The following is a 26,344-nucleotide window of genomic DNA, read 5'->3' on the forward strand; positions in this document are numbered from 1 at the left end:
TAAATACCACAAAAAGAAAGCTCTATTTTTGGGGAAAAAGGGCATAAATTTTATTTGGGTACAGCGTCGTACGACCACTCAATTGTCAGTAAATTAACGCAGTGCCATATCACAAAAAAAAAATGGCCTGGTCATTAAGGGGGTAAAACCTTACAGGCCAGAAGTGGTTAATGTCAAAACAAATTTATTGACTATCTAGTATATAGCTAGTTACTGGTCATTGTTTGTAATTTTCTATTGTTAAATTTGTCATTTGGATGTTTGTATATAGGTGCCGCTGTGTAAACTAATAGTACACTTTGTCCACACTTTTATTTAATCTCCTAGCTTGTAAGATTTTGGCCAGGTCTCTCATCAATTACTACAATATATGCAAAGTTCAGATTTATGGTTTGAAATTGCTTCTTTTTTTTGTGTTATAGCACCATCCAAGTTGGGCTGCTAGGAAAATTTGTTTTTTAGCTCCTGCTGTAACCAGAGGAGCAATAATTGTTTGGTCTGGTTTGTTCAGGGCTTCAAATGTTGGAAGTTTGATTTCTTCCCCCTTAGGGAGGCAGAACTCAAATGACCAGCCTGAATATTGAGCAGGGCCTAGCTATTGTCAGGGGGAGGGGATGACCTGATTGGTGGCTGGGATGCTGGTAAATAATCCCTAGGATTGTCCTTTTTTTCCCACCAGAGGGAATAAATCAGTGAGCTGAGCGGTTTTGCTTGCCCTTTGGACTGGATGCTGTGCTTCTTTTCAAGAGCAATATATGTGCACCAGGTGCAAGGTGAGCAAAAAATTATTATATATATATATATATATATATATATATATATATATATAAAAATTGTGCACACCAAATGACCACTAAGATCACAAACATATGAATATGTGAATAAACCTAAAAAATAATAATAAAAAAATAATAAAATAAAACACCGAAATGACCAGTGAATAACAAATGATATATGTGAAATTCTTATGACCACTAAAAATCACAAACACATATGATATAAATGAACAATTAAATAAAGTGAGATAAGTCCATAAATAGATAGAACTTAATAGAGTCCCAAAAAATAAATCATTATAATAATCCAGAAATAAGTGGTAGGTGAAGTGAGAGGAAAGAATCCTATATTCTTAATCACCACGGTGCTCCCACACTAGTGACATGCTTGTCTTCTTACCAGATTCTGGTATAAATAGAGCCTCTATAAGTAGTCCCTCACAACTCCACTCTGAAGGGATCCCAACTTCAGCAAACCCCCAGGTTATAGCCAGAAGTGGATAAAGCAGTACCGGTAAGGCCCACAAGATGGAGCTCCAATATACCATAAAGAAAAAATGGACTCGATAGTGTGATACCGTACAACATTTAATCAAAAATAATAATAGTAAAATTCACTCACATGATGCAAAAAAAAAACTTGCATATTCAAGAAGCCGGCCGGCTCTAGTGTAGCCCGTCCTCTGGGCAGCGCAGTGACATCAGCACGCTGTATGAACGGTAAAAATTAAACTTTTTATTTGAGGGCAGCCGATCCAGTACTCAAGATGGCGGCCGCTGCTTTTCCGGCACAACTCAGATTGAGGCTGGTTTTGATTAGCTGTTTGTCTATATAGGGTGAGGTCAGCACGCCGCCCGCATCCCCATTAGAAGTCTTTGCAGACGAACGCGTAGGGTATGGCGTGCTGAGCTTTTTCCTGCCCGCTTGTAGGGGGCAGTATAACCCAATGGTTAAGAAGAATCAGGAGCTGTGTCCGTCAATGAACGAAAGAGAAAAAGTTGTTTCTACTTTTTTCCTCCTTTGGTGATGTTATCTCTCTCCCAGAAGAATGGTCTGAGAGCTAAGTCACATGTCCTGTGATGTTGCATTAGCTTTCACTCTCTTTTCCCTTCATATCATTTAAAGCAGAGTGTGCTGTCAGTCATGTATCTGATCTGTCTAGGGGCAGGGCTTATGCTGGACTGATACCACACTTAATTCTGAATGGCCTGGATAGCAGGGCTTACACATAATGAATATCTAAAGTGATGTTGCATGATATGGGACCCAACCTGGTCCGTACTGGGGGAGGGGATGAAACCCGCAATCACAGTAGATGTGTCAATGACTGAGCTATACAATCACAGGTTGCAGCGGGGACACAGACAAGGGAAGTGCAATGATGAACAGGCAGGATAAACCAGGTTTTTTGCACTCTACATAAAATGCTCTAGTGCAGGGGTCAGGAACTACAATTCCCATCATACCTAGGCATGTCTGTAAATGTCAGAGTTGTACAATGCCTCATGGGACGTGTAGTTTCGCAAAAGCTGGAGGATCATAGTTTGGAGATCCCCGCTGTAGTGACTAAGTGAGAATGCACACTATGTTATATAGCATGTAATAACAGTTGGTAAAAAGAGAATCACCTCTCTGTGTCAGCCAGTAGTGGCTGCAGGGACAGGAGACAGTGCTTAATAGCTGATAGTAAAGCCTGGAGTGGTGACATCACCCATAAACTTACTATGGTCCATCCATTTTCAGTACCCCCTCCTCCCCTGCAGTGACACTGGGAGACGGGAGAGAATAATATAACATGACATGACCAGAGCGGCCTGAGAAGTAGGTAAGAATACATGTTTTCTTTTAAATACAGGTTAGTAACCATATGTGTTAGGATGAGATAAGGGACAGTTTTAAGAGTAGTTAGGGTTATCTTTACTTGAGCTGAATTACTTATTTATCATATAATTCTTTATTGGGTTTTTAAAGCAATACAGCTATGTAAACAGGTAATATCCGTCGCAGACGGGCAACATAGAAAGTTTTATCCACAAGAAAGACATACAATATTTAATTAACCGCAGAACAGTTCAAGAAGGAAGAGTTTTTTTTAAACAAAGCAACATCTGTTTGATCATGTATAGTCCTGACAACTGTGGAAACTTCAAGGATGCTGACAATCGTCCCCGCCCCTGGGCACCCCAATATGGTTCTGAGACTATGCCCAGACGTGGGGGTGGTGCTTCACAATATGGAGGAAACAATGCGTTATAACATATGAGTTTGGATGGGTTGTATTTCAGATAATCCAAGGTTGCCACATTACGTTAGCATGTTTTTTAGCATGGTTTTTAAGTGTTAAGTACGTTCATAAGCGGAGAGGGTATTAGTTAAATCAATGGAGCTGAATGACTTCTTCAGAGGTACCATGTTCACAACATCCTTACAAATGACTTAAAGAGTCATTGCTTAGCATCACTGATGTCTGTGGTAGTAGCAGATGTCTGTATTGTCACTGCCATGTTTACTAACAGCATCTACTACAGTGAATGTTGAAACTGAGACATTTTAAGGAAACTCCTATTTACAGTTTATGGTCACTAACAACATGCTTACTCTCAATGGCAATTTGTAAATGTGGAACTGCTAAAGGATTATGCATTCACCATTTTTTTTCTTAATCTTTCTGTCTGTTTCACAACCAAAGAAACAGATTTAGTTCTGTGTGACTGTGTGCCCAAAGTCTTCAACTTTCAAACAGAAAGGGAAATGTCACTATGCATGTCCCCTAACTGACTAGTAGTGATGTACAGCTCAGAATCCTTCTGATCAGTTGTTTTGTCACTGCTACTGAGCAGATGCAAAACTATTAACACTCATTAACGTTACAATTGATTTTTTGGGTGACACACTGAACCTTTAGAAACTCATTAGCTTCCACTGTGGGCTTTCTTAATGGTTATTACAAAACCTGATTGATTAATAAGGTTCCCAGCTGAAATCTTTTGCATCTTCACTTCACTTTGACATTACTTTAAAGCAGAACTCCAGCCAATGATAAGAAGATAAGAATAGAATAGTCCTTTAAAAGATCAAACAGAAGGTGTGGCCTAGCACAAGGAGATCATGGACGTGCTCCAAGATCATTTTAGCAAGTTTTGGCCGCCATATAATCAGGAACACGAGCAAAGGCACTACTTGGTTCTATCCACCAGAGCTTAATGGACCCCAACATCTGTATGCCAAAACATTTTGGAGCTCTTCAAAACTCAGCCAGCTCCTCTGTTGACTCCCCTCCCTGCAAGACAGAGACTGTGCCAACAGTAGGGGAATTCAGTGAGGAGCCTTGACATGGGCACTGCAGCTTACACAAATATTTGCAAATGTGTACAAACAAAATCCTCTGTTTTTAACGTGAACTGTTAGGGTCAATTTAGTTGTTTCGCAGGGTAACGGTTCTGGAAAAATCTTTTGTTTGTTTCTGATGAATTCAGTGAGAACTCAAACCAGATTCTCAAATAGCGGGATTTTAGACAGATCTTACCCCTAAGGACATGACCCATATAGCGGCTGATATTAACACATTTAGACAGTGATTACAGATCTTAAAGCAGATCGACTTACCCTCACTGACTAGCAGAAGGACTTGGTGTGGGCTGGAAAAACAGACAGTAAGGCCATACCCAGATTGAACAGCAAAGCAGAGGCACATACAATGACTGTTATTACTGCAAGCAGCCAATATAAACATGTTGACAATATGTAGGTGTCACAAAATTCGGGTGAGGGGGGGTTCCAGAGTCTGTCCTCTTAGAGCAATTCATCTTTAGCAATTTACTAGGAAAGCCTGCTGTATCCCTGATCAGTTTGATCGAGCACACAAGGAACTCAGACCCAAAAAGACCCAAAGAGGTCATTGAGAATTTTCTTGGGAACTATAGAGCGCCAAACTACATTTAGCTGGTCGACAAACATCTTACAGCATATAAGACCATGAAGTGCAAAACATGACTGAAGATTCACGTGCAGTAAGAGACTAACATGGTTAAAGTTTTCACCGAGACATTGCCACAATAAAAAAACAGTATCAGGGAAACTGGAATCCATCAATGCTAAAGAAAACACCAAATAATTATCTGCTCGGTGCAAGATGGTAATGTTGCACAAGTGTGCAAAACCTCTAACCATAAAAATCACAATGAAAACAACAGTAAAGTGATTCAAATAATATCAGCATCAATAAATAAAACACCAATATAGTGGAAAAATAAAACAATATTCAGTATAAATCAAGCAATGATATGATAGAAATGAAAGTCAACTCCAAAAGGAGTATTTAGGGCTCCACTAGATGGCAAATATAAACAATCTTGTGTGAAAATAAAAGTCCACTCCCAAAAGAATATTTCAGGACTCCACTAGGGGGTCTGTGTAGAATCTTGTGTGAAAATAAAATGCTACAGCTCCAAGTGTTTTGGTCCCAAACCACCTCAGACAGATATATGAATTCCCTTTCGGGATAACCAGGATCTCCAGATTATAAGTAATCAATAGAGCAGGATACACCAAATACTTATCACATCAGGGTATGGTAACAACCTTCATGTCCACCAAGTCTTCCATTGGCTGTCTGGAAAATGCAATTCTCCTCAGTAAGATCCAGAAGAATATACAAAGTACCATAGTGTAATATTGCTAAAAACAGCAATATATTTCATGCAAATATATTTACAAGCATTTCACGTCAACACAAGTTCAAAAACACTGCGTTGCTATACACAGGTGCAGCTGTGGTGACGTCATAGGCTGCTAGCCCCTCCCTATGCATTTTGTCTATGCAAGGGACATCCTCGGGGGAATCTAATGTCAAGAAGTAAAAAAAAGTGGATTTCGGTCTTACCGTCAAATCCTTTTCTCTGATGTTCATTGATGGACACAGCTCCAGAACCTTCTTGACCATTGGGTTATGCTGCCCCCTACAGAAGTAGGACACTAGGCAGGAAAAAACTTTATAATGCCCATAGGGCAGTCACAGGGGATATACTCACACTTTTGGAATGTGAAGGTAAGCGTCCTTGATATTGATAGGAGGCCAGAAGATTCCCTTGATGAAGGGATGCCACTACCGTGCAAATGGACTCCATCCGGAATTTTTGTACCCGTACAAAGCAGTTCAAGGTCTTGAGGTCCAGGATTGGACAAACTTTGCCTTCCTTCCTGGGAACAGTAAATAAGTTGGAATAAAACCCCTGAAAGCTTTCCGATTCTGGAACCAGTACAATGACCCCTTGTAAGAGCAAATCTTGCACGCCCTGAGGAGACCCCCCAGGCGATCTGGGGACAAACGCAGGTTGAAAGGAAATAAACTTGCCTGAGGCAAAGACCGAAACTCGATTTTGTAACAGGACCGAATCAGCTCGTGGACCCACCTGTCTTAAATCAAGGAAGTCCATGGGTCCGGAAAAAAGTGAACACGATCCCCCACCCCAGATACGGGTGAGGGTGCCCCTTCAGGCAGAAGAGGGCTTGACTTCAGGTTCTGGAGAGACCCACTCTTGGCTTACAAGACCAAGGCCTCTTGGAACCTCCAGAGGGGGTTGAAACAGATTTGGATCCCTTGTCCTGAGATCCTAAGGAACGAAAAGGCCGCCTGTGAGCCAAGAAGAAAGGCATATGTTTGCGACAAGACTTATTGCTCCTGGTAGCCTGCGGGAGAAGAGTACTCTTCCCCACAGTAAGACCCTTAATGATCTCATCCATGGAAGCCCTGAAAAGGCGATCTCCTACAAAGGGGAGATCCGACAGGACCTTCTTGGAAGCCTGGTCCGCAGACCAGTACTTGAGCCATATGATGTGTCGAAGGATCACCGCTGTTACAGATACCCTGCAGACTAAGGGACCCGCATCCAGAGAGGCATCACGGATGAACTGCAACCCCTGGACCAACTGGTCCACTAGCTTCGCAAAATTAGGGGGAATCTGTTCCCCTTCCAAATATTGGCGCAAAAGCTTTGCCCATTCTAATAAGATCTGGAAAACCAAAGCTATGGTAAAGGATGGAACCGACCATGGTAAAAAGATGTCGGACCAGAGACACAGTCAGCTCTCTTGTCAAAAGAGTCTTTAAAAGACGGGGAGCCTTCCACCAGGAGAAGGGTGGCTTTATTTAACCTGTAAACCTGAGAATCCACCACAAGTCGTACTGTCAGCTTTAATAGGGACTCTTCAAAGGGATTTCTCCTAGTGAAACGCTTAGGCATCCCGTAAATTGCATTTAGGGAAACCCCACTGACTGGCGAAATTTTTGTCAAAATAGGTGGGAAAGGGGAATACCTTTGTGGACTTTAGGCATCTGCGGGTACCAAAATGTACCGGCGTGTCCGACGCAGCAGCAGCTGCGTCCCCCAGTTTTTAAGTTTCCCGCACTGATACAATCAGTGCATCCACTAGCACCGTTTCGTGCGCGGACGTAGTGGAAGAGGAATCATCCTCCCTACCAGAGCACTCAGGGTGCGTTGACGCAGGCCCAGTAGGGATACTCCCGTTTGCAGCGGCCAGATTCACCTCAGCATCTGAGGACACAGAGGATGCAGGTGAAGGCGGGGGAACGCGTTTTGCCCGTCCTGTTTTACAGGATCATATCTACCTTGGACAATAATGACTCTAGGACCGCGGTCATAGCAGACAGAGCGGACCGAGACCTGGAGGGCCCCACAACCTCTGAAAGGGGGTCAGGTGGTGAAACATGCTCCAGAGACTCCATGGTTAACCCAGGAACCACACTAGCAAAAATAGAAAAAGCACTGCTAAACGACCCCAACCGCTGCATAAGCGGCACCACAAGTCCCAGTGCACCAAGTTGTTTCCAAAACAGAAAGAGGGAGAGCCGTTTGTACCTACAGGGACTCCACCACCACCGACTCAGGTACAGAGCAGAGTGCCAAGCTGCATGCCATGCGGTGATCAGAGAGGAGGAGGAAATCCAGGAAGTAACAATAGAGGCCCACTGCCGAATCACTGCTCCATAGGCTTCAAAAACATGGTCACCACTTTATATCAATGAGATACTACAAGAAAATGGCCGCTGGACTATACAAACATGGCCACCGACATATACAGCAGCCATACACAACAAAATGGCGGCTCCATTCGGTTCCTCGGACCTCAGAAACAGATGGGCAGTAAGGAGGGGCCCTGGCAGGAGCCTCCACTAGGACCATCCCTCCCAAAAAAATGTGTGTTTAGACGCCGGCGGCATGCCCCCCAGCCCCCATCGTCTGCCCCAAAACCTCCAGACATTACACGTATGGCCACCCTGGGGGGGAGGGCTAGGTTCGGGTAAATGGGCAGGGGTTCCCTGATAGATGAAGGGGGAGGCCATGCGGTGAAGGAGGGGAACACAGGGGTCCGGCCATTCCAGGGAGGCCACCAGGGGAAGGGGGGACTCTACTTACCACTCCATGGAAACCAGGGGGGAGGGGACCACTACAGGCAGACCACCGCACCATCGGAATGGGTGTGCTGTGGGCCAGAGGCCCGCTGCGACTCAGGCCGTGACCAGGTCTGTGCGTCCTAGCAAGACGTTTATCTCGCCGGCCAGCCCCCGTCCAGTGGGGCTATGTCACGGCCGACCTAGTGTGGAGCTGAGGTCGGGTCGCGCTCGTTGGCCGAACTGGGAGACTATAAGGATCTAGGATATCAAGTCTGACGCGCAGTCCGGCAGTTGATTGCAGTTCTGACAGGAACAGAAAATAATAAAAGGATGGAAAAAAATTCATTTAAAAAGGAAAAAATGCCAGGGCCGGAGTTTCCAGCAAGGAACTAGGTCCTTACTCCTAACTGGGCGGAAAAAAAACTGAGTGCCTATAGCAGGAATTGGGAGTATATTTCCTGTGACTGCCCTATAGGCTTGGTAACATTTTTTCCTGCCTAGTGTCCTACTCCTGTAGGGGGCAGCATAACCCAATGGTCAAGAAGATTCTGGAGGTGTGTCCGTCAATGAACGAAAGAGAAATGTTCCCTTTTCCTGTCAAGGATGATTACCCCAACATATGCAGGTTCCTCTCTTTTTTGCCAGTACATATATTTTGTCTGGAGGTATAGGTGGTCCACTATGAGCCATGTGACAACTCAACATTTAAAGAATTACCTGCTGGATGTTATTTCCTACCCCAGCACAACAGTTAAATGTACACTGATCAGAGGGAGTCAGGTCCTTACTTCAGACTAGGCAGAAAAAACTGAAGGCCTATAGCAGGAAGTGATGGTATACCCCCTGGGACTGCCTCAGGGGTGTAGCCAAAATTGTTTCTCCTTCTCCTAAATATCTAGTTTGGTTATCTCTAAAATCCTAATATAACCCACACAAATCTAAAGCCCTTAAAGTGGTTGTGAACTTCAGACATAAAATATGAACAAAGCATATCCCTCTATAGTATGTACTTCTCAATCCACTAAGTGTATTTTATGCCTGTTGCTTCGTTCCACTGCTATCATGTCAGAATCACTTCTGACATGTTTTCCTGACACCAAGAGAAAAAAGGTGACGGGGAGGGATCTCCAGCAGATTGACAGCCTCAGCTATGTTCCTGTGTGGAGGAGGGTGTGCCCTTCCCTCCAATCAGCTCTCCCCGCTGATTTCTGACACTTTAAGCTAACCGTGTCAAGCCAAACCATTACTGCCCTTCAAAGTGGCTATCCATTAAGATGGGAAACTCATGCAGTGGAATAATTAGGTATCTTCCTTCCCACACAAATAAGACATCTATGATAAAGACTTTCCCCATATTCTCAATTTAAGGACACAGATTGAGAGAGGTTTTGTGTGGGTTGGAGGAGGAGCTATGAATACAATTATTATCCTGCCACATATTTTATCCAGAAGTTCCATAAATAACAATTAAAAGCATACATAACACTTTCTTTAGAAACATTCAGGCCATACTATCCACTTTTAGATGGCTGTAGGAAATGCATGATTTACTCACCAACTCTGAAGGGGGTATAGGCCTCCCCAATATCCCTCTATACCAGGGATATGCAAACTCTGGCCCTTCCGATGTTGCAGAACTACAAGACCCATGAGGCATAGCAAGACTGACAGCCACAAGCATGACACCGAGAGGCAGAGGCATATTGGGACTTGTAGATTTGCAACAGCTGGAGGGCCACAGTTTGCATATCAGACTACATATTTATCAAGGATATTTGATTGGAATTCTAACACTCAAACCAGAGACTGACCTGCTATATGATTCTCTTAATGCACTGTGCCTCGTCTACTTAACACATGGATCTTCTGGCATGCTCTGCAAAGTACTATTGGCATCCTTTCATAAAATACCTTAAATATCCACAGCTCAAAAATATTATGGCTCATAAGCATAAAAAAGGTAATGGAGGGCTCTCACCTTTTGAGACTATCTGTAGTAAGAGGCAATGAACTACCTATGCCGTTTCTTGGATATATATATTCTATTTAATGCACAATATAGAATTTCCACCTCTAACCATAAAAACACAAAGTCCTACATCCCACGAGTGACAGTAATCTTGATATGAATGTCATTAGTATGACACAAACATATTTTATTTATTTTTTTAATTATGTTTTATAAAGGGAAAAGGCAACCACCTTTGGAATTCGCTACAGTAAACCCCGGCTCCATCGCGGTTCAGTTTTTGCGGTCCCGGTATATTGCGTTTTTTTTTTGTAATGTTATTTTACTATATAAATCATTAAAAATAAAATATTTTTGTGTTTTCTTGCTATGTCTCTCAGTATCTTTTATGTGTTTAAATGAGTTTCTATTGTTTTAAAAGTGTGTTTAAAGACCTTAAAATGCTTTTACACGTACAGTGACAGTAAAAAAAACATGCCTACAATGCATTTTAATAGGGTTTTTTTCTATTTCGTGGATTTTCACTTTTCGCGGCTGGGTCCGGAACGTAACCCCTGCAATGGAGGGGGGTTTACTGTATTGCTATACTTTGATTAATAAGAGACAATACCTTACTATAAAGTAAACAGGTAAAGTAGGTATTAAATTGCTCTTACACAAAATGTGGTAAAATATAAATATGATACATTTGAAGTTAGAACCCTAAAATGAAATAAAATAACATGCACACAATACATTTTTATATAGAAGGATGAAAAACAGACAGGACACGTAGACAACTAAATGGTTCAGTGCATTTAAAGCCCACGAGGTAAAACATTTCAGAAACAGAGTAAATGAAACATACCAATAAGATTCCAGTCATGAAGCTCTAATATGTCCCTGAACAGGTAAGAGGAAAACAGTTCAAGTCCCTTCACACAGAAATGCTGAGGGAAACAGAGAGATTGTATATTAGCATCCAAACTAGCATTAACCCCCTCACAGGGGAACAGTAAAAGGCAGACAGGCAATGAAGTCAAACAATATCAACTTAAAGTAAAAGTATATGTAAACACAATTACAAAATTATCATTATAACATGTTAATGTACGTCAAGAAAGTTTCAATATTTTGAGATTTGCACCTTTCATTAAAACCTTTCATTAAAATACAACCTAGTGATCCTACCAGGAAGATTTGTTCTAAAATGTTGTTATAGGATATTAGCACTCTCTCCCTGTCACCCATTTGTGCTCCTGCTTTGTAAATGGTGATCCCCAGGCCTATGATTTCAGTCTGGGATTAACCTTGCATTTTAGCTTAAGGTATTTAAATTGATTTTAAAGTCTATAAAACTAACAAACATGTCATACTTACCTGCTCTGTGCAGTTGCTTTTGCACAGAGCAGTTTTGATCCTCCTCTTCTTAGGTCCCTCTTCTGTAATCCTGGCCCCTCCCTCCCTTTCAGTGCCCCCCCACAGTAAGCAGCTTGCTATAAGGGGCACATGAGCGCCGAGTCAAAGCTCCCTGTGTCCATTCAGACACATGATTCAAATCACACGTTTTAACAATTCTTTAATAAATATATATATATTTTTTTTTAAGTTTTATTTCGCACACCAGCAAAACAATACAATTACAGTATCGATTGAGGGTATAATATTCAAAACTATTACACAAACATATAATAAAATAAAGCCATAAACAGTGCAAAACATGAAGCTTATTGCCTGAGCAGCAACTGAGAATTTCAGCACTCTGTAAAGAAGTGCAACAGTATGTAACAATAGGCTCACCCAGAGGCAGGTGTACGAGTAAAATTTTTCAATAAAAGGAAAAGCGTTGACTTAACAAATATTAGATGGCAAGCAAGCAAGATTGAGCAGGAGAAGAGAATAAACAGACTCTATAGGAAATGACAGATAAAGAATAGAAACCTATGGATAAGAAAAAAAATAAAAAAAGGGGGGGGGGGGGTGTTTCGTACGCATTCACAGTCATAGTTGCTCATCTGAGGTGGCCAGAGGGGTGTTGTAAGCTTACGAGTACCAGAAATCGTGGCAATAAAACCAGGTTTTATTGAATTGCTCCACCTAATGACTAAATAAGAGTCCACCTGTGTGTAATTTAATCTTGGTATATATGTATAGCTGTTCTGTGAAGCTCACAGGAGTTTCTTAGAGAACAGTATCATGAAGGACAAGGAACACACCAGAATGACTGGCATCAGTTCCGACGCCAAGCTGCAGAGGAACACGGACAACAGTTGAATCGGAGGAAAAGCATACATCGGCTGATACCGGTGCCAAGGCACCATTAACGCATCTATAGCGTCCGCCAGAGGACCACGAGGTCTGGCCACAAACTTTCCCACATCATTGTCGAGATGGGACGCGAACAGATCCACAACCGGAGTCCCCCACCGGGCACACAGGAGGCAAAACACCTCCGGACTCAGGGACCATTCTCCCCGGTCCGAGGTCTGGCGACTCAGATAGTCCACCAGCCAGGTTTTCACACCCGGAATGTGAACAGCCGAAATCGCCGGAACGTGCGATCCGGCCCAAGACAGGATCTCGGCCACTTTCAGAAGAAAAATACATATTTTAGAAAAAAACTAAGAAAAACCGAGACGCTAGGTCCCAGTCAGGAGAGCTAGCCATAGGCAGCATAAAACTGAGGACCAGTGGTAACTGGATCAGGATAATGGCTGGGGACGGCCCCCTAGAGGTGTGTCTAAGTATAGAAACATTTTTAACTTCCTAGCTTACTCCTGCAGAGGGCGCCATTACCCAATAGTGAAGGCTAATATGGATGGGCGGCGACTGTCAAGAGGATGTAAGAGAAAGCTCTATTTGTACTCTCTATAAAGAGAATATGTACAAAGTGCTATTCTTTTGGTACATGACTTCTACTCGCCTATGGGCCATATATCCAACGGCATCAGATCGTTGTTGGAGGTGTTGTGGTAGCCGTGATACTTTGCTTCACATATACTTGCAATGCCCATTTTTGGAACCATACTGGCGCTCGGTCCAAGTTCTTCTTCAACGACTAATGTTGATATTCCTTTCCTGCTAAAAAATAATTTTGATAACTCTTCAATGGAAACGGCCAACACTACCGACTTCCACCGAGCTCTATGCTAGGACTAAAGGTGTAGAAACAATAGAGTCCCTTACAGCACCCCTTGCCGACAGAGTAGACTGCCACTATTCGGTTTGGGAACCTTGCCATTTTTGAGAGAACCCTTCCGTAAGCCTCCATAGACCCCCTCCTATCTAAGTGGATGCCCTATCGGGAGAAACGCGTCAGAGAGGAGGCGCCGCGTCATCACATCTAGACCAGGCAGCGGTCTGCACTGCAGGCGGACCCCGCCATACAGCTCCTCCGTGAGGGAACTCGCTATTATTGTCTTCACAACTGTAAGTGCAACCACTTGTTTTAATAAAAATCTACTGTTGGTAATGCACCATTGCGGTCCCCTCTGTTGTGTCCCCTATTATTGAGGTCGACCAGACTAAGGAGTTACAGCAGCCAATCAGAGTCTAGCCACCTTTGGCAGGATCTTCTTTCGTCAGGCTTTCTGACTGGGTCTGTTCCTCTTGGACACAAGCAACTACATCAGCCATCCTAGAGTCCAGTAACCCCCGGCAGGACCACTCATCACCATAGAACCAGGCTTCTTGTTTGGCTTTTGTCTGGTAAGAGTCTAGGGAGCACGAGTGTGTCAGAGTGCCTTCTGTATTTCTGGGAACTTTTCTACCTGGCTGCATGACCTTTGGAGCGGTCATATTCATATATGCCCTTAACGTTTAACTTCTGGTAAGAGGCCAAGCTGGTGGTGGGACTTTGCACCTTCCAATCACAGTTCACCTTTCCCCAAGCTGGAAGTTTTTGTCACCATTTTTTGCACTTTATTTATGGACTTATAATATGGACGTTTATTGCACATTGGTGTATCACTAGTCACCTTCTGGACATTTTTTGTTTTACACGATTTGCATACGTTTTCATTTTTTGCATTATTATTGCATTTTTGGTTTATTTGTTTACATCATTTTGTATGTTGCACATATGCACTAGGGCAGCGCACCTGATTTCTTTACCTATTCTACAACATACACTCTAAGGTAGCAGCACACCCTATATTGAATCAGCGCACTTTCCTACCCACCACATTCTTTAACCACTTGCCGACCGCCGGCAGCAGATTTACTGTGGCACGCTGGCTCGGCTGCACGAAACGACGTAGCCCTACGTTGGTTACGTGCGTGGTACTGGGGGCGATTGTGCGTCACTGGCGGTTCGCTCCCCCCAACTAGGCAGCGGGGATGCCGATCCATGGGACCGGCACCCCCGATCACTTCCTGCTGAGAGAGAAGGACGGGCAGCTGTTGTAAACACAGCTGACCGTTCTTCTCTCTGAAATGATCACAGAGCACCTGTGATCCTTCTATATAGGCTCAAAGGTCTCTATGATCATTTTACAAGCCCATCCCCCATACAGTTAGAAAACACTCCCCTAGGCTTACAATTAACCCTTTGATCATCACTGTGTTAACCCCTTCCCTGCCAATGCCATTATTACAGTAACAGTGCATATTTTTAGCACTGATTACTGTAGTAATGTCACTGGTCTCCCCAAAAGTGACAAAAAATGTCAGTAAGGGGTCCAATCTGTCTGCCGCAATGTTGCAGTCCCGCTAAAAATCACTGATCCCCACCATTATGAATAAAAAAAAAAAATTACATACATCTTTCCCCTAGTTTGTAGACGCAAAAACTTGTGCGTAAACCAATCAAAATATGCTTATTGCAATTTTTTTTCCAAAAATATGTAACAAAATAGAAATTGGTCTAAAAGGATGAAAAATTTAAATTTTTAAAGAAATTATATATATATATATATATATATATAAATATATATAGGGAATGTTATATAGCAAAATACGAAAGATATTGTTTTTTCCAGAATTGTCTCTCTTTTTTTTTGTTTATAGCGCAAAAAACAAAAATACCACGATGATGATTATTTTGGTACAGTGTCGCACGACCGCACAATTTTCCGTTAAAATAATGCAGTTCTGAGTCGCAAAAAATGGCCTGGTCATTAACCACTTGCCGACCGCCGCAAGTACATATACTACGGCGGTCAGCCCCTCACAGGCAGAGTGACGTATCGGCGCGCTCCCACGCGGTCACAAACCCCCCCCCGCGCGTGTTACTGGTGGATCCGATGTCCGCCACTCACTCTGCGATCGTCGGGGGAGAGGGAGAAAGGCAGGCGGCTGATGTAAACAAGCCGCCTGTCATTCTCCCCTGTGTAGAAACACTGATCATACGGTTCTACAATGTAGGACCGTTGATCAGTGTTCCTACAGCTCAAGCCACAGCCAATCACAGTTAGAATCACGCCCCTAGGGACACACACAGCCCCTCCCTCTCAAATAAAGTTAACCCCTTCACTGCCAATGTAATTTTACAGTAACAGTGCATATATATATATATATATATATATATATATATATATATATATATATATATATATATATATATATATATATATATATATAGAGCACTGATTACTGTAGAAATGTCACTGGTAACCCCAAAAGTGTCAAAAATGTCAGTCAAGGGTCTGATCTGTCCGCCGCAATGTCGCAGTACCGCAAAAAAAATCGCAGATCGCCGCCATTACGCGTTAAAAAAAAACAAAAAATAATTACAAAAATCTTTCCCTTTGTTAGTAAACGCGATAACTTTTGCGCAAACCAATCAAAATACGCTTTTTGCGATTTTTTTTACCAAACATATGTAGCATAAAACAAATTGGCCGAAAACATTAAAACATTTAGATTTTTACTTTTTTTGGGGGGGGGGGAATTTAATAAATGTGAAAAATATTGTTATTTTTGCAAAATTGACGCTGTTTTTTTGTTTATAGCCCGTGATCAAAAAATCGCACAGGTGATCAAATACCACCAAAAGAAAGCTCTGTTTGTGGGAAAAAAAAGGGCGTCAAATTTGTTTAGGTACAGCGTTGCGCTGTCCGTTAAAGTCACGCAGTGCCGAATCGCGAAATACCCCCTGGTCTTTTAGCAGCCAAATCCTCCGGGGCTTAAAGCGGTTGTAAACCCTAGAAACAAAAAAAAAAAAAAAAAACCTGCAAGACAAAGGCATAATGGGCTAGTATGCATCGCATACTAGCCCATTATGTGTAACTTACCTTAGAACGAAGCCCCGACACGGACCCCGGACATCGCTGCGGGCGCTGCCATGATCCCTCGCCGTCTCTTCCGGGTCCGGCGGCTCCGGCGCGGTGATTGGCCGGAAGAGACGGCTCCGGCGCGATGATTGGCCGGAGCCGCGATGACGTCACTCCCGCGCATGCGCGAGGGAGTGATTATTCCGGCAAGCTCCCGGCAAGATAATTGAAGGTCCCCCCGGACCTTCAGAGCGCATGCGCCACTCGCGCGAGCGGCTGCATGCACTGTAAATATCTCCTAAACCATGCCGGTTTAGGAGGTATTATTTGTACCTACAGGTAAGCCTTACTATAGGCTTACCTGTAGGTAAAAGTGTCAAAAAGCGGGATACTACCGCTTTAAGTGGTTAAGGGGGCAAATCCTTCCAGTCCAGAACTGGTTAAAAAAAAAAGAGGTTCATCATTTAGCATACAGGCATAAACTGAAAACTGAGTGGGGTAGTAACATAGGGAGGGGGGGGGGGTTACCCAGGGGAGGTGTCCTCCAACGGTTTGCCAGCACTCTTCCCTTCTGTTACACCCTTGATAAAAGTTATTCAGAGAGGAACAAAATAGGTATCAAAAGGGCATGGCGTTTTCTGCCCTGCACAGACCAGCATTTGTGCCAAAGAGCCCCCCAGATATGTACAGAACTGAGGTCTATTCTAGATATGAGGCATATGATATCTGCAAACCCATAAACATTATAGTGAAAGGAAACAGACATAAGTTCCACATGCTGGAAAGTAGAAGGATTAGTAAGGCTCTATCCGGATCTCTAGACATATCCAGGGACAGTATATCCAGAGTGGCAGCTGGACAGGACAGCAATGACAACTTGCAGGACAGATCCTGCTAGGAGGAATGAGACTCTGAAAAGGGCTTTCAGTCTTTTATCCAAAGAATTTTAAACACCAGAAAGTCCTTGACAGGAACAGTCCATTTTGTTAAGACAGGAAATGGCTGGATCAACAACAGGAACACCACACTTCTTAAGGGACTCCTCCTCAATGTGGTACTGCTGAGCAAAGGCTTGGGAGAAGTAAATTGTTTTTTTTAGGATTAGACCAGTCGGCTTACAAAACAGGTTTCAATAGCAAGTGCACTGGAAAGGTTTTGACAGGACTGGGACTTCGGAGGGATACCAGATTGGTAACATTGACTCAACAGAAAACCAAAATGTTATTCTAAAGTCTAGGAGTAATAGCAGCAAAGGTGCCTCAGGCACAAACCGTGGCTTTTCTGTTGCAGAGGATAACAGGGGTGGTTGTCCAGACTTTGAGTAGAGACAGGAAAGACTGTGAAGGCGAGCATATACAAAATAGGAGGTGGTGTGGCACATGCACAGTGAAGCGACAAAATGAGGGAGCCACACAGACCCCTGAAGAAGACTGAGTGACACAATTCTTGCTGAGGGCCTGTGACACATGAAAAGTCACTACCAAAATTCTGAACATTAACCCCTGCGGTGATAAAGGAGAACAGTCAAGCACACAACAGGCTACAGACCCCAAAATACCATCAGCACTGTAGAGTGCCAATGCAGGATTAGGGAGGACAAGCCCAATCCAGTTTTCGGTCCTCAGTGGGCAAACTCATTAGGGAGTTTTAAAGGATAGGGTTCCACCAGTGGGTGTACTGTAACCTTGGATTTGTAAAGCGCTCTGTAGCAGACAGTACACCAGATGTCTAAAGAGTGCCCCAGAGACAAGCACCTTAGGGTCACATTACAGTTTGGTCTTGCATCTTCAGCATGGTGAGGTTTATGAATGCTAGAGGCTTTTCAAGGTTAAATTAAATAAGCAGAATGTATATGTTGAATGAGTGTTTCCATGTGAGGTATGTGATGATTTTTTATTTTTTTTTTTTGTGAGGAGACGGCGTCTGCAATTAATTTAATGCTTTCTATTGTAAAATTAAAATATGTATTTTCTGATTCTGTTTAGCTTCGTTTGCTAGTGTCTAATCTCATGTGGGCTGCAGTATGAAGCTGGATATGCACATTCAAGTTTTGCAACCCCAGCAGGGTTGAAGGAAAAAAACAAAAACAAAAAACTGGCAAATCCTCACATTAACACACCGATTTGTGATTCAAGGATCTCTTCCACTGAGCTATTGTATTCTGACAGGAGGGGGAGAAACAGCAGTACACTAACCTTCTCAATGAAAGGCTGTGAAGGGGGGGGGGGGGGGGGTTGTCAGAACAAATCTGATCATTGGAGAAAGGCAGGCTGAAATCCCAGCACAGCAAGGGAACTGACCATGGTGTGTGATCCAGCTTAGTGTGGTCAGATTTTAAAAGGAAAGCAAAGGGATTGGCAAGAACACCAGGGATTGAAAACAATGGAAGCAGTGAAAAGAGAACAGGATACTTTTTCATACAAGTACATAGAAAACAGGCACGTGCCAGATATGTGGAATTTTGGGTTTACATATTCTTTAATAAATGAGAACGAAATACATATTTATAGCTTCCCAGTGGTCAAGTATGCATCTATAACAACTGCATATTTTATCAACTGCAGAGGTTTTAATTTTTAATAAATTGATGACAGTATCAAGTCAATGACCAATGCCCAACTTTATTTTCATAAACTATATATTTTTGATATCCTGGTTATGAACAGCTATGCACTTTTCAACAGCAAAATGTTTCATTCATGTTAGAGAAAAGTTGTTTAGTTAAATGCCAAGCTTTGCAGTTTTTTTTTTTTTAATTCCAGGTCAATAAACTGGGTCTTTCCTGGAGTTTAAATTACAGACAAAAAAAAAAAAAAAAAAAATAGAATGACTAGAAGATGAATTGACTAGCATATGTCTAACACTGATACGGTTGCATACGATTCTTTTCACGTATAGGATGCAGATAACAGAGAAGAGTTTATACCTTTCCAAATACTTTTAGCCATTGTTTTATTTCATGTAAATATGTACTATGTTTTCATAGAATAAAAAAATTAAAAGCATATCTGCTATCGTATAAAATATCTGCCCCTTTAGTGAGGGATCACTGTATAGAAAGCACCAAAATTACAACCCAGAAAGATGGTAGGACTATCTTTGCACATTGTATTGCACGGTATCAAAGAAAATTGTTTATGTATCCAAGCACTGCATCTTTGTTCATTCTAAAGCCAATATAGTAGTGATGACTGAGGTGAGGGGGGCCTGGCTGAGCATTCCAGCAGACTTTGGTTATGATTAGTGTTGAGCGAACACGGACTGTATTATTCGTGTTCGTACCGAATAATTGGATTTTTTGTACCCGAACACGGACACGGACACTTTACTGTATGTTCGGGTAAAAATCCGTGTTCGGTCGTTTTATTTCCGGGTTTTGCATGCTTTGGCGCTCTTTTCATGGCGGGCTTTCAACAGCCAATCAACAATCGTTTAACTGGTGTGCCTTAAGCCATCCCAGCCATGCCTGCAAATGTCTCAGTAGCTGTGATTGGCCGTCTGAAGCATGTGACCAAGTCTTTATAAGTTCGAGGCAGCCGCAGCGGCGTCATTATGCTGCTTAGATTCAGGGACAGAGCACACATCAACGTGCTGGCTGCTGATTAGGGAAAGATAGGCAGGAAAAAACCATTTGTGTCCGGATAGAATTGAGGGACAGGTCGGAGTGTTTAGGCAGGGCGAGTTGTAGGCATTTTAGGGATAGAGTCTGCTGAATTATATAGGGTCAGTGTCTTCTACAAACTACAATCGATATTGCTGTGTGGGGGGTGGGGTCTGCACTCAATCCTGATCTACGATCTCTTCTCAATCCTGTTAGGGACAGAGTCTGCTGAATTTTAGGGAAACTGTGTTCTACAAACTACAATCGATATTGCTGTGTGGTGTGGGATTGGAGATAGGCAGGTGTCAGTGATCCACATCCATTTTTCTGTGTGTGAGCTGCAGTGAACACAATCTTTTTGGGCTGCAGTGAACACAATCTTTTTGGGCTGCAGTGAACACAATCTTTTTGGGCTGCAGTGAACACAATCTTTTTGGGCTGCAGTGAACACAATCTTTTTGGGGTGCAGTGAACAAAATATTTTTGGGGTGCAGTGAACACAATCCTTTTTGGTGTGCAGTGAACACAATCTTTGTGGGGTGCAGTGAACAAAATCCTTTGTGGGGTGCAGTGAACACAATCTTTTTGGGGTGCAGTGAACAAAATCCTTTTTGGGGTGCAGTGAACAACATCCTTTTTGGGGTGCAGTGAACACAATCTTTTTGGGGTGCAGTGAACAAAATCCTTTGTGGGGTGCAGTGAACACAATCTTTTTGGGGTGCAGTGAACACAATCTTTTTGGGGTGGAGTGAACAACATCCTTTTTGGGGTGCAGTGAACAAAATCCTTTTTGGGGTGCAGTGAACAAAATCATTTTTGGGGTGCAGTGAACACAATCTTTTTGGGGTGCAGTGAACACAATCTTTGTGGGGTGCAGTGAACACAATCTTTTTGGGGTGGAGTGAACAACATCCTTTTTGGGGTGCAGTGAACAACATCCTTTTTGGGGTGCAGTGAACACAATCTTTTTGGGGTGCAGTGAACACAATCTTTGTGGGGTACAGTGAACAGAATCTTTGTGGGGTGCAGTGAACACAATCTTTGGGGGGTACAGTGAACACAATCTTTGTGAGGTGCAGTGAACACAATCTTTGTGGGGTGCAGTGAACACAATCATTGTGGGGTGCAGTGAACTCAATCTTTGTGGGGTACAGTGAACACAATCTCATACTGAAGGTTTGAGGGTGCTGCCTGTTCCATACTCCCCCTACTCCTCATCTAGCCTTTTAGGGGTACAAACAATAGTAATTGGGGCCTAGTGTGGTTGTGTACGTGTGATATACATACACTTTTTTGGGATCATATTTTCTATTCCGCTATTTAATCAAAAACCTTTGGGGATCAGTTAAATTGGGGGATAGTCTGTGTTGGTACGTGTGAGAGAGATCCACCTTTCCAAGTTGTTGGGGTTCATCTCATACTTCTGAAGGTTTGAGGGTGCTGCCTGTTCCATACTCCCCCTACTCCTAGCCTTTTAGGGGTACAAACAATAGTAATTGGGGCCTAGTGTGGTTGTGTACGTGTGATATACATACACTTTTTTGGGATCATATTTTCTATTCCGCTATTTAATCAAAAACCTTTGGGGATCAGTTAAATTGGGGGATAGTCTGTGTTGGTACGTGTGAGAGAGATCCACCTTTCCAAGTTGTTGAGGTTCATCTCATACTTCTGAAGGTTTGAGGGTGCTGCCTGTTCCATACTCCCCCTACTCCTAGCCTTTTAGGGGTACAAACAATAGTAATTGGGGCCTAGTGTGGTTGTGTACGTGTGATATACATACACTTTTTTGGGATCATATTTTCTATTCCGCTATTTAATCAAAAACCTTTGGGGATCAGTTAAATTGGGGGATAGTCTGTGTTGGTACGTGTGAGAGAGATCCACCTTTCCAAGTTGTTGGGGTTCATCTCATACTTCTGAAGGTTTGAGGGTGCTGCCTGTTCCATACCCCCCCTACTCCTCATCTAGCCTTTTAGGGGTACAAACAATAGTAATTGGGGCCTAGTGTGGTTGTGTACGTGTGATATACATACACTTTTTTTGGATCATATTTTCTATTCCGCTATTTAATCAAAAACCTTTGGGGATCAGTTAAATTGGGGGATAGTCTGTGTCGGTACGTGTGAGAGAGATCCACCTTTCCAAGTTGTTGGGGTTCATCTCATACTTCTGAAGGTTTGAGGGTGCTGCCTGTTCCATACTCCCCCTACTCCTCATCTAGCCTTTTAGGGGTACAAACAATAGTAATTGGGGCCTAGTGTGGTTGTGTACGTGTGATATACATACACTTTTTTTGGATCATATTTTCTATTCCGCTATTTAATCAAAAACCTTTGGGGATCAGTTAAATTGGGGGATAGTCTGTGTTGGTACGTGTGAGAGAGATCCACCTTTCCAAGTTGTTGGGGTTCATCTCATACTTCTGAAGGTTTGAGGGTGCTGCCTGTTCCATACTCCCCCTACTCCTAGCCTTTTAGGGGTACAAACAATAGTAATTGGGGCCTAGTGTGGTTGTGTACGTGTGATATACATACACTTTTTTGGGATCATATTTTCTATTCCGCTATTTAATCAAAAACCTTTGGGGATCAGTTAAATTGGGGGATAGTCTGTGTTGGTACGTGTGAGAGAGATCCACCTTTCCAAGTTGTTGGGGTTCATCTCATACTTCTGAAGGTTTGAGGGTGCTGCCTGTTCCATACCCCCCCTACTCCTCATCTAGCCTTTTAGGGGTACAAACAATAGTAATTGGGGCCTAGTGTGGTTGTGTACGTGTGATATACATACACTTTTTTTGGATCATATTTTCTATTCCGCTATTTAATCAAAAACCTTTGGGGATCAGTTAAATTGGGGGATAGTCTGTGTCGGTACGTGTGAGAGAGATCCACCTTTCCAAGTTGTTGGGGTTCATCTCATACTTCTGAAGGTTTGAGGGTGCTGCCTGTTCCATACTCCCCCTACTCCTCATCTAGCCTTTTAGGGGTACAAACAATAGTAATTGGGGCCTAGTGTGGTTGTGTACGTGTGATATACATACACTTTTTTTGGATCATATTTTCTATTCCGCTATTTAATCAAAAACCTTTGGGGATCAGTTAAATTGGGGGATAGTCTGTGTTGGTACGTGTGAGAGAGATCCACCTTTCCAAGTTGTTGGGGTTCATCTCATACTTCTGAAGGTTTGAGGGTGCTGCCTGTTCCATACTCCCCCTACTCCTAGCCTTTTAGGGGTACAAACAATAGTAATTGGGGCCTAGTGTGGTTGTGTACGTGTGATATACATACACTTTTTTGGGATCATATTTTCTATTCCGCTATTTAATCAAAAACCTTTGGGGATCAGTTAAATTGGGGGATAGTCTGTGTTGGTACGTGTGAGAGAGATCCACCTTTCCAAGTTGTTGGGGTTCATCTCATACTTCTGAAGGTTTGAGGGTGCTGCCTGTTCCATACCCCCCCTACTCCTCATCTAGCCTTTTAGGGGTACAAACAATAGTAATTGGGGCCTAGTGTGGTTGTGTACGTGTGATATACATACACTTTTTTTGGATCATATTTTCTATTCCGCTATTTAATCAAAAACCTTTGGGGATCAGTTAAATTGGGGGATAGTCTGTGTCGGTACGTGTGAGAGAGATCCACCTTTCCAAGTTGTTGGGGTTCATCTCATACTTCTGAAGGTTTGAGGGTGCTGCCTGTTCCATACTCCCCCTACTCCTCATCTAGCCTTTTAGGGGTACAAACAATAGTAATTGGGGCCCAGTGTGGTTGTGTACGTGTGATATACATACACTTTTTTTGGATCATATTTTCTATTCCGCTATTTAATTTAACTGGGCCTCCATGCGAGACCTGTGTGCCTTGTTGCGCTGTTTTGAGTACTCCACCAACATGGCCAGTGGCAATGACGCCGTTCTCAGCTTAACTATCCCACTTCCATGCCTCCTTGAAAAAACAATTCGGGCGATGATGGAAGAGGATGTGGCACAGGATGAGGAGGAGGAGGAGGATGAAGAGGTAACATTTCCAAGGCTTTCAGGGCAGTCATTCGCAAGGGGCTCCGAGGGTGGGTTCCTGCACACGCAAACGCCAGGGACGCAATTGTCCAGCAGGGGCACAGTTCTGGAGGATGAGGAGGATGAGGAGGAGGAGGAGCTGGAGGAGGAGATGGAACCATGTTCACAGCAGGGTGGCACCCAGGCCAGCTCATGGCCATCACTGGTGCGTGGCTGGGGGGATACAGAGGACACGGACGATACACCTCCCACAGAGGACAGCCTTTCGTTGCCTCTGGGCAGCCTGGCACACATGAGCGATTACATGCTGCAGTGTCTCCACAACGACCGCCGAGTTGCCCACATTCTAACTTGTGCTGATTACTGGGTGGCCACGCTGCTGGATCCCCGTTACAAGGACAACGTACCGTCCTTAATTCACTCACTGGAGCGCGATCGCAAGATGCGCGAGTACAAGCGCACGCTGGTAGACGCCATGCTGCTGGCATTCCCATCTGACAGCGGGGCCACAGTGGAAGCACAAGGCAGAGGAGGAGGAGGAGGAGGTCGCCAACGCAACCAGGGCACCGCCAGCACCTCAGAAGGCAGGGTTAGCATGGCCGAAATGTGGAAAAGCTTTGTCAGCACGCCACAACAAACAGCAGCACCAGCAGCTCAGATGGAACGTCTTAGCAGGAGGCAGCATTTTACCAACATGGTGGAGCAGTATGTGTGCACACGCCTACATGTAGTGAATGACGGGTCTGCCCCCTTCAACTTCTGGGTCTCCAAATTGGGCACATGGCTTGAGCTTGCCCTTTACGCCTTGGAGGTGCTGGCGTGCCCTGCAGCCAGTGTATTATCTGAACGGGTATTTAGCACGGCTGGGGGCGTTATAACAGACAAGCGCAGCCGCCTGTCCAGAGACAATGTGGACAAGCTCACGTTCATTAAAATGAACCAGGCATGGATCCCACGGGACTTTTCCGTACCTTATGCAGAATAGCAATGGATACCGACCTTACCCACCCATTGTTCCATTTTTGCTCTTTCTCACTCTTTTGGGGTGTACCCTCATTTAAAATTTTTGAAAAGAAGCAGTGTTGGCTACCTCGTCCTCCTCCTCAGGGCCAGATTAATGTAGGGGCTATTGGAGCTGCAGCTCCAGGCCCCTACCTTTTATATAGGCCCCGGGTTGGCCATATTCACTGTTACCGCTCTTCTGTCACTTGTAAACACAGAAGTCTGGCTTCTATGCTCGCTTCCCCAGGCAGCACCCTCAGAACCTCCCCACACAGCGTGAAGGCCGGACAAGGAGGGACAGTTGGCGATGCATGGATGTGTTTATGGGCTTCAGAGACAGCATCCCATGTTGAATTAGGCATGCATGGCTGCACCCTTCCTCCTCTGGGTGCATGGCAAGGCACGGCCCTTAAGGCCCTTCAAAATCCTCAGCACCAAGCCCATGATGCTGTTAATCCGGCCCTGGTCCTCCTCCACCGCCGCTTCCACCTACACCGCCCATAGGTGTGCGCAGCCTATTGCATTAAGGTGTGCACCCCAAAGTTGAAATACACATGCATGTGTTTGCCAGCAGGGAGAGTAATGTATCGGGGCCATGTACCTGTAGGCAAGGAGAAATAGAGCAGAGCAGGTCCCAGGGAGATCTTTCCCATCTCCTCACTGGCAATGCTATGTGCCCTAGGTGATTAGGGTGTGCCCAGGCACACCCAGCACACCCTGTGCGCACGCCTATGTCACCGCTAGGCTTGTGACGGTATCAGATTTTCATGCTGCGATTAATTGATTAAGGTTTTGCCACGGTATACGGTATTATCACGGTATTCTATTATTAAATTTAAATTATTAAATTTCCACCTCACTTCAATTTCATTGCTGAATTTAGGGGCTTTGGTTCACTTATGCACATTATTATATAGTCAGTCAGTACAGACTCTGTGAACCAGGCCTAAAATAGGTCATCAAGCAGTGTCTGGCCTAACTGGTGATAACTGGTTCTGGCGCTCGGCTCCGATCCGATGGCCTGGTCATTAAGAGGGCAAATCCTTGTGGTCAAGAAGTGGTTAAACCTGAAGGAGGTGTTGTTTATAAATTACTTTACTATTGCTTTAGGCCTGGTTCACATGTATGCGGGTTGGTGGTTCACATTTGCACAGGCATAGCAGCCCATTGATTTGAATGGGCTGCTATGCCCTCATTTTCCGCAGAAAAAAGGTGCATGCAGCATTTTTTTAAAATTCAGTGGCCTTGAAATCCATCCTGCTTTTGCACCATGCGACTAACCTGCAGTTCCTGCTCTGGCAAGCTTTCTGCATTTTTTGTATACGTGGGCACGGCATTTAAAAATAAACAGTTTGCGTGTGCAGCAAC

At 43.7% G+C, this 26,344-nt stretch overlaps 1 protein-coding gene across 1 annotated transcript in view; it reads right to left on the minus strand.

Moving 5' to 3' along the window:
* Positions 1-26,344, minus strand: part of DROSHA (drosha ribonuclease III) — a 649,328-nt gene that overhangs the window by 412,255 nt on the left and 210,729 nt on the right. The window contains exon 11 of the mRNA XM_082259249.1: positions 11,008-11,089. Coding sequence (XP_082115375.1) covers positions 11,008-11,089 — 82 coding nt within the window. The remainder of the gene's footprint in view (positions 1-11,007; positions 11,090-26,344) is intronic.

Source organism: Pelophylax lessonae (assembly GCF_965119305.1).
Source record: "Pelophylax lessonae genome assembly, chromosome: 5".
Taxonomy (NCBI): Eukaryota; Metazoa; Chordata; class Amphibia; order Anura; family Ranidae; genus Pelophylax; species Pelophylax lessonae.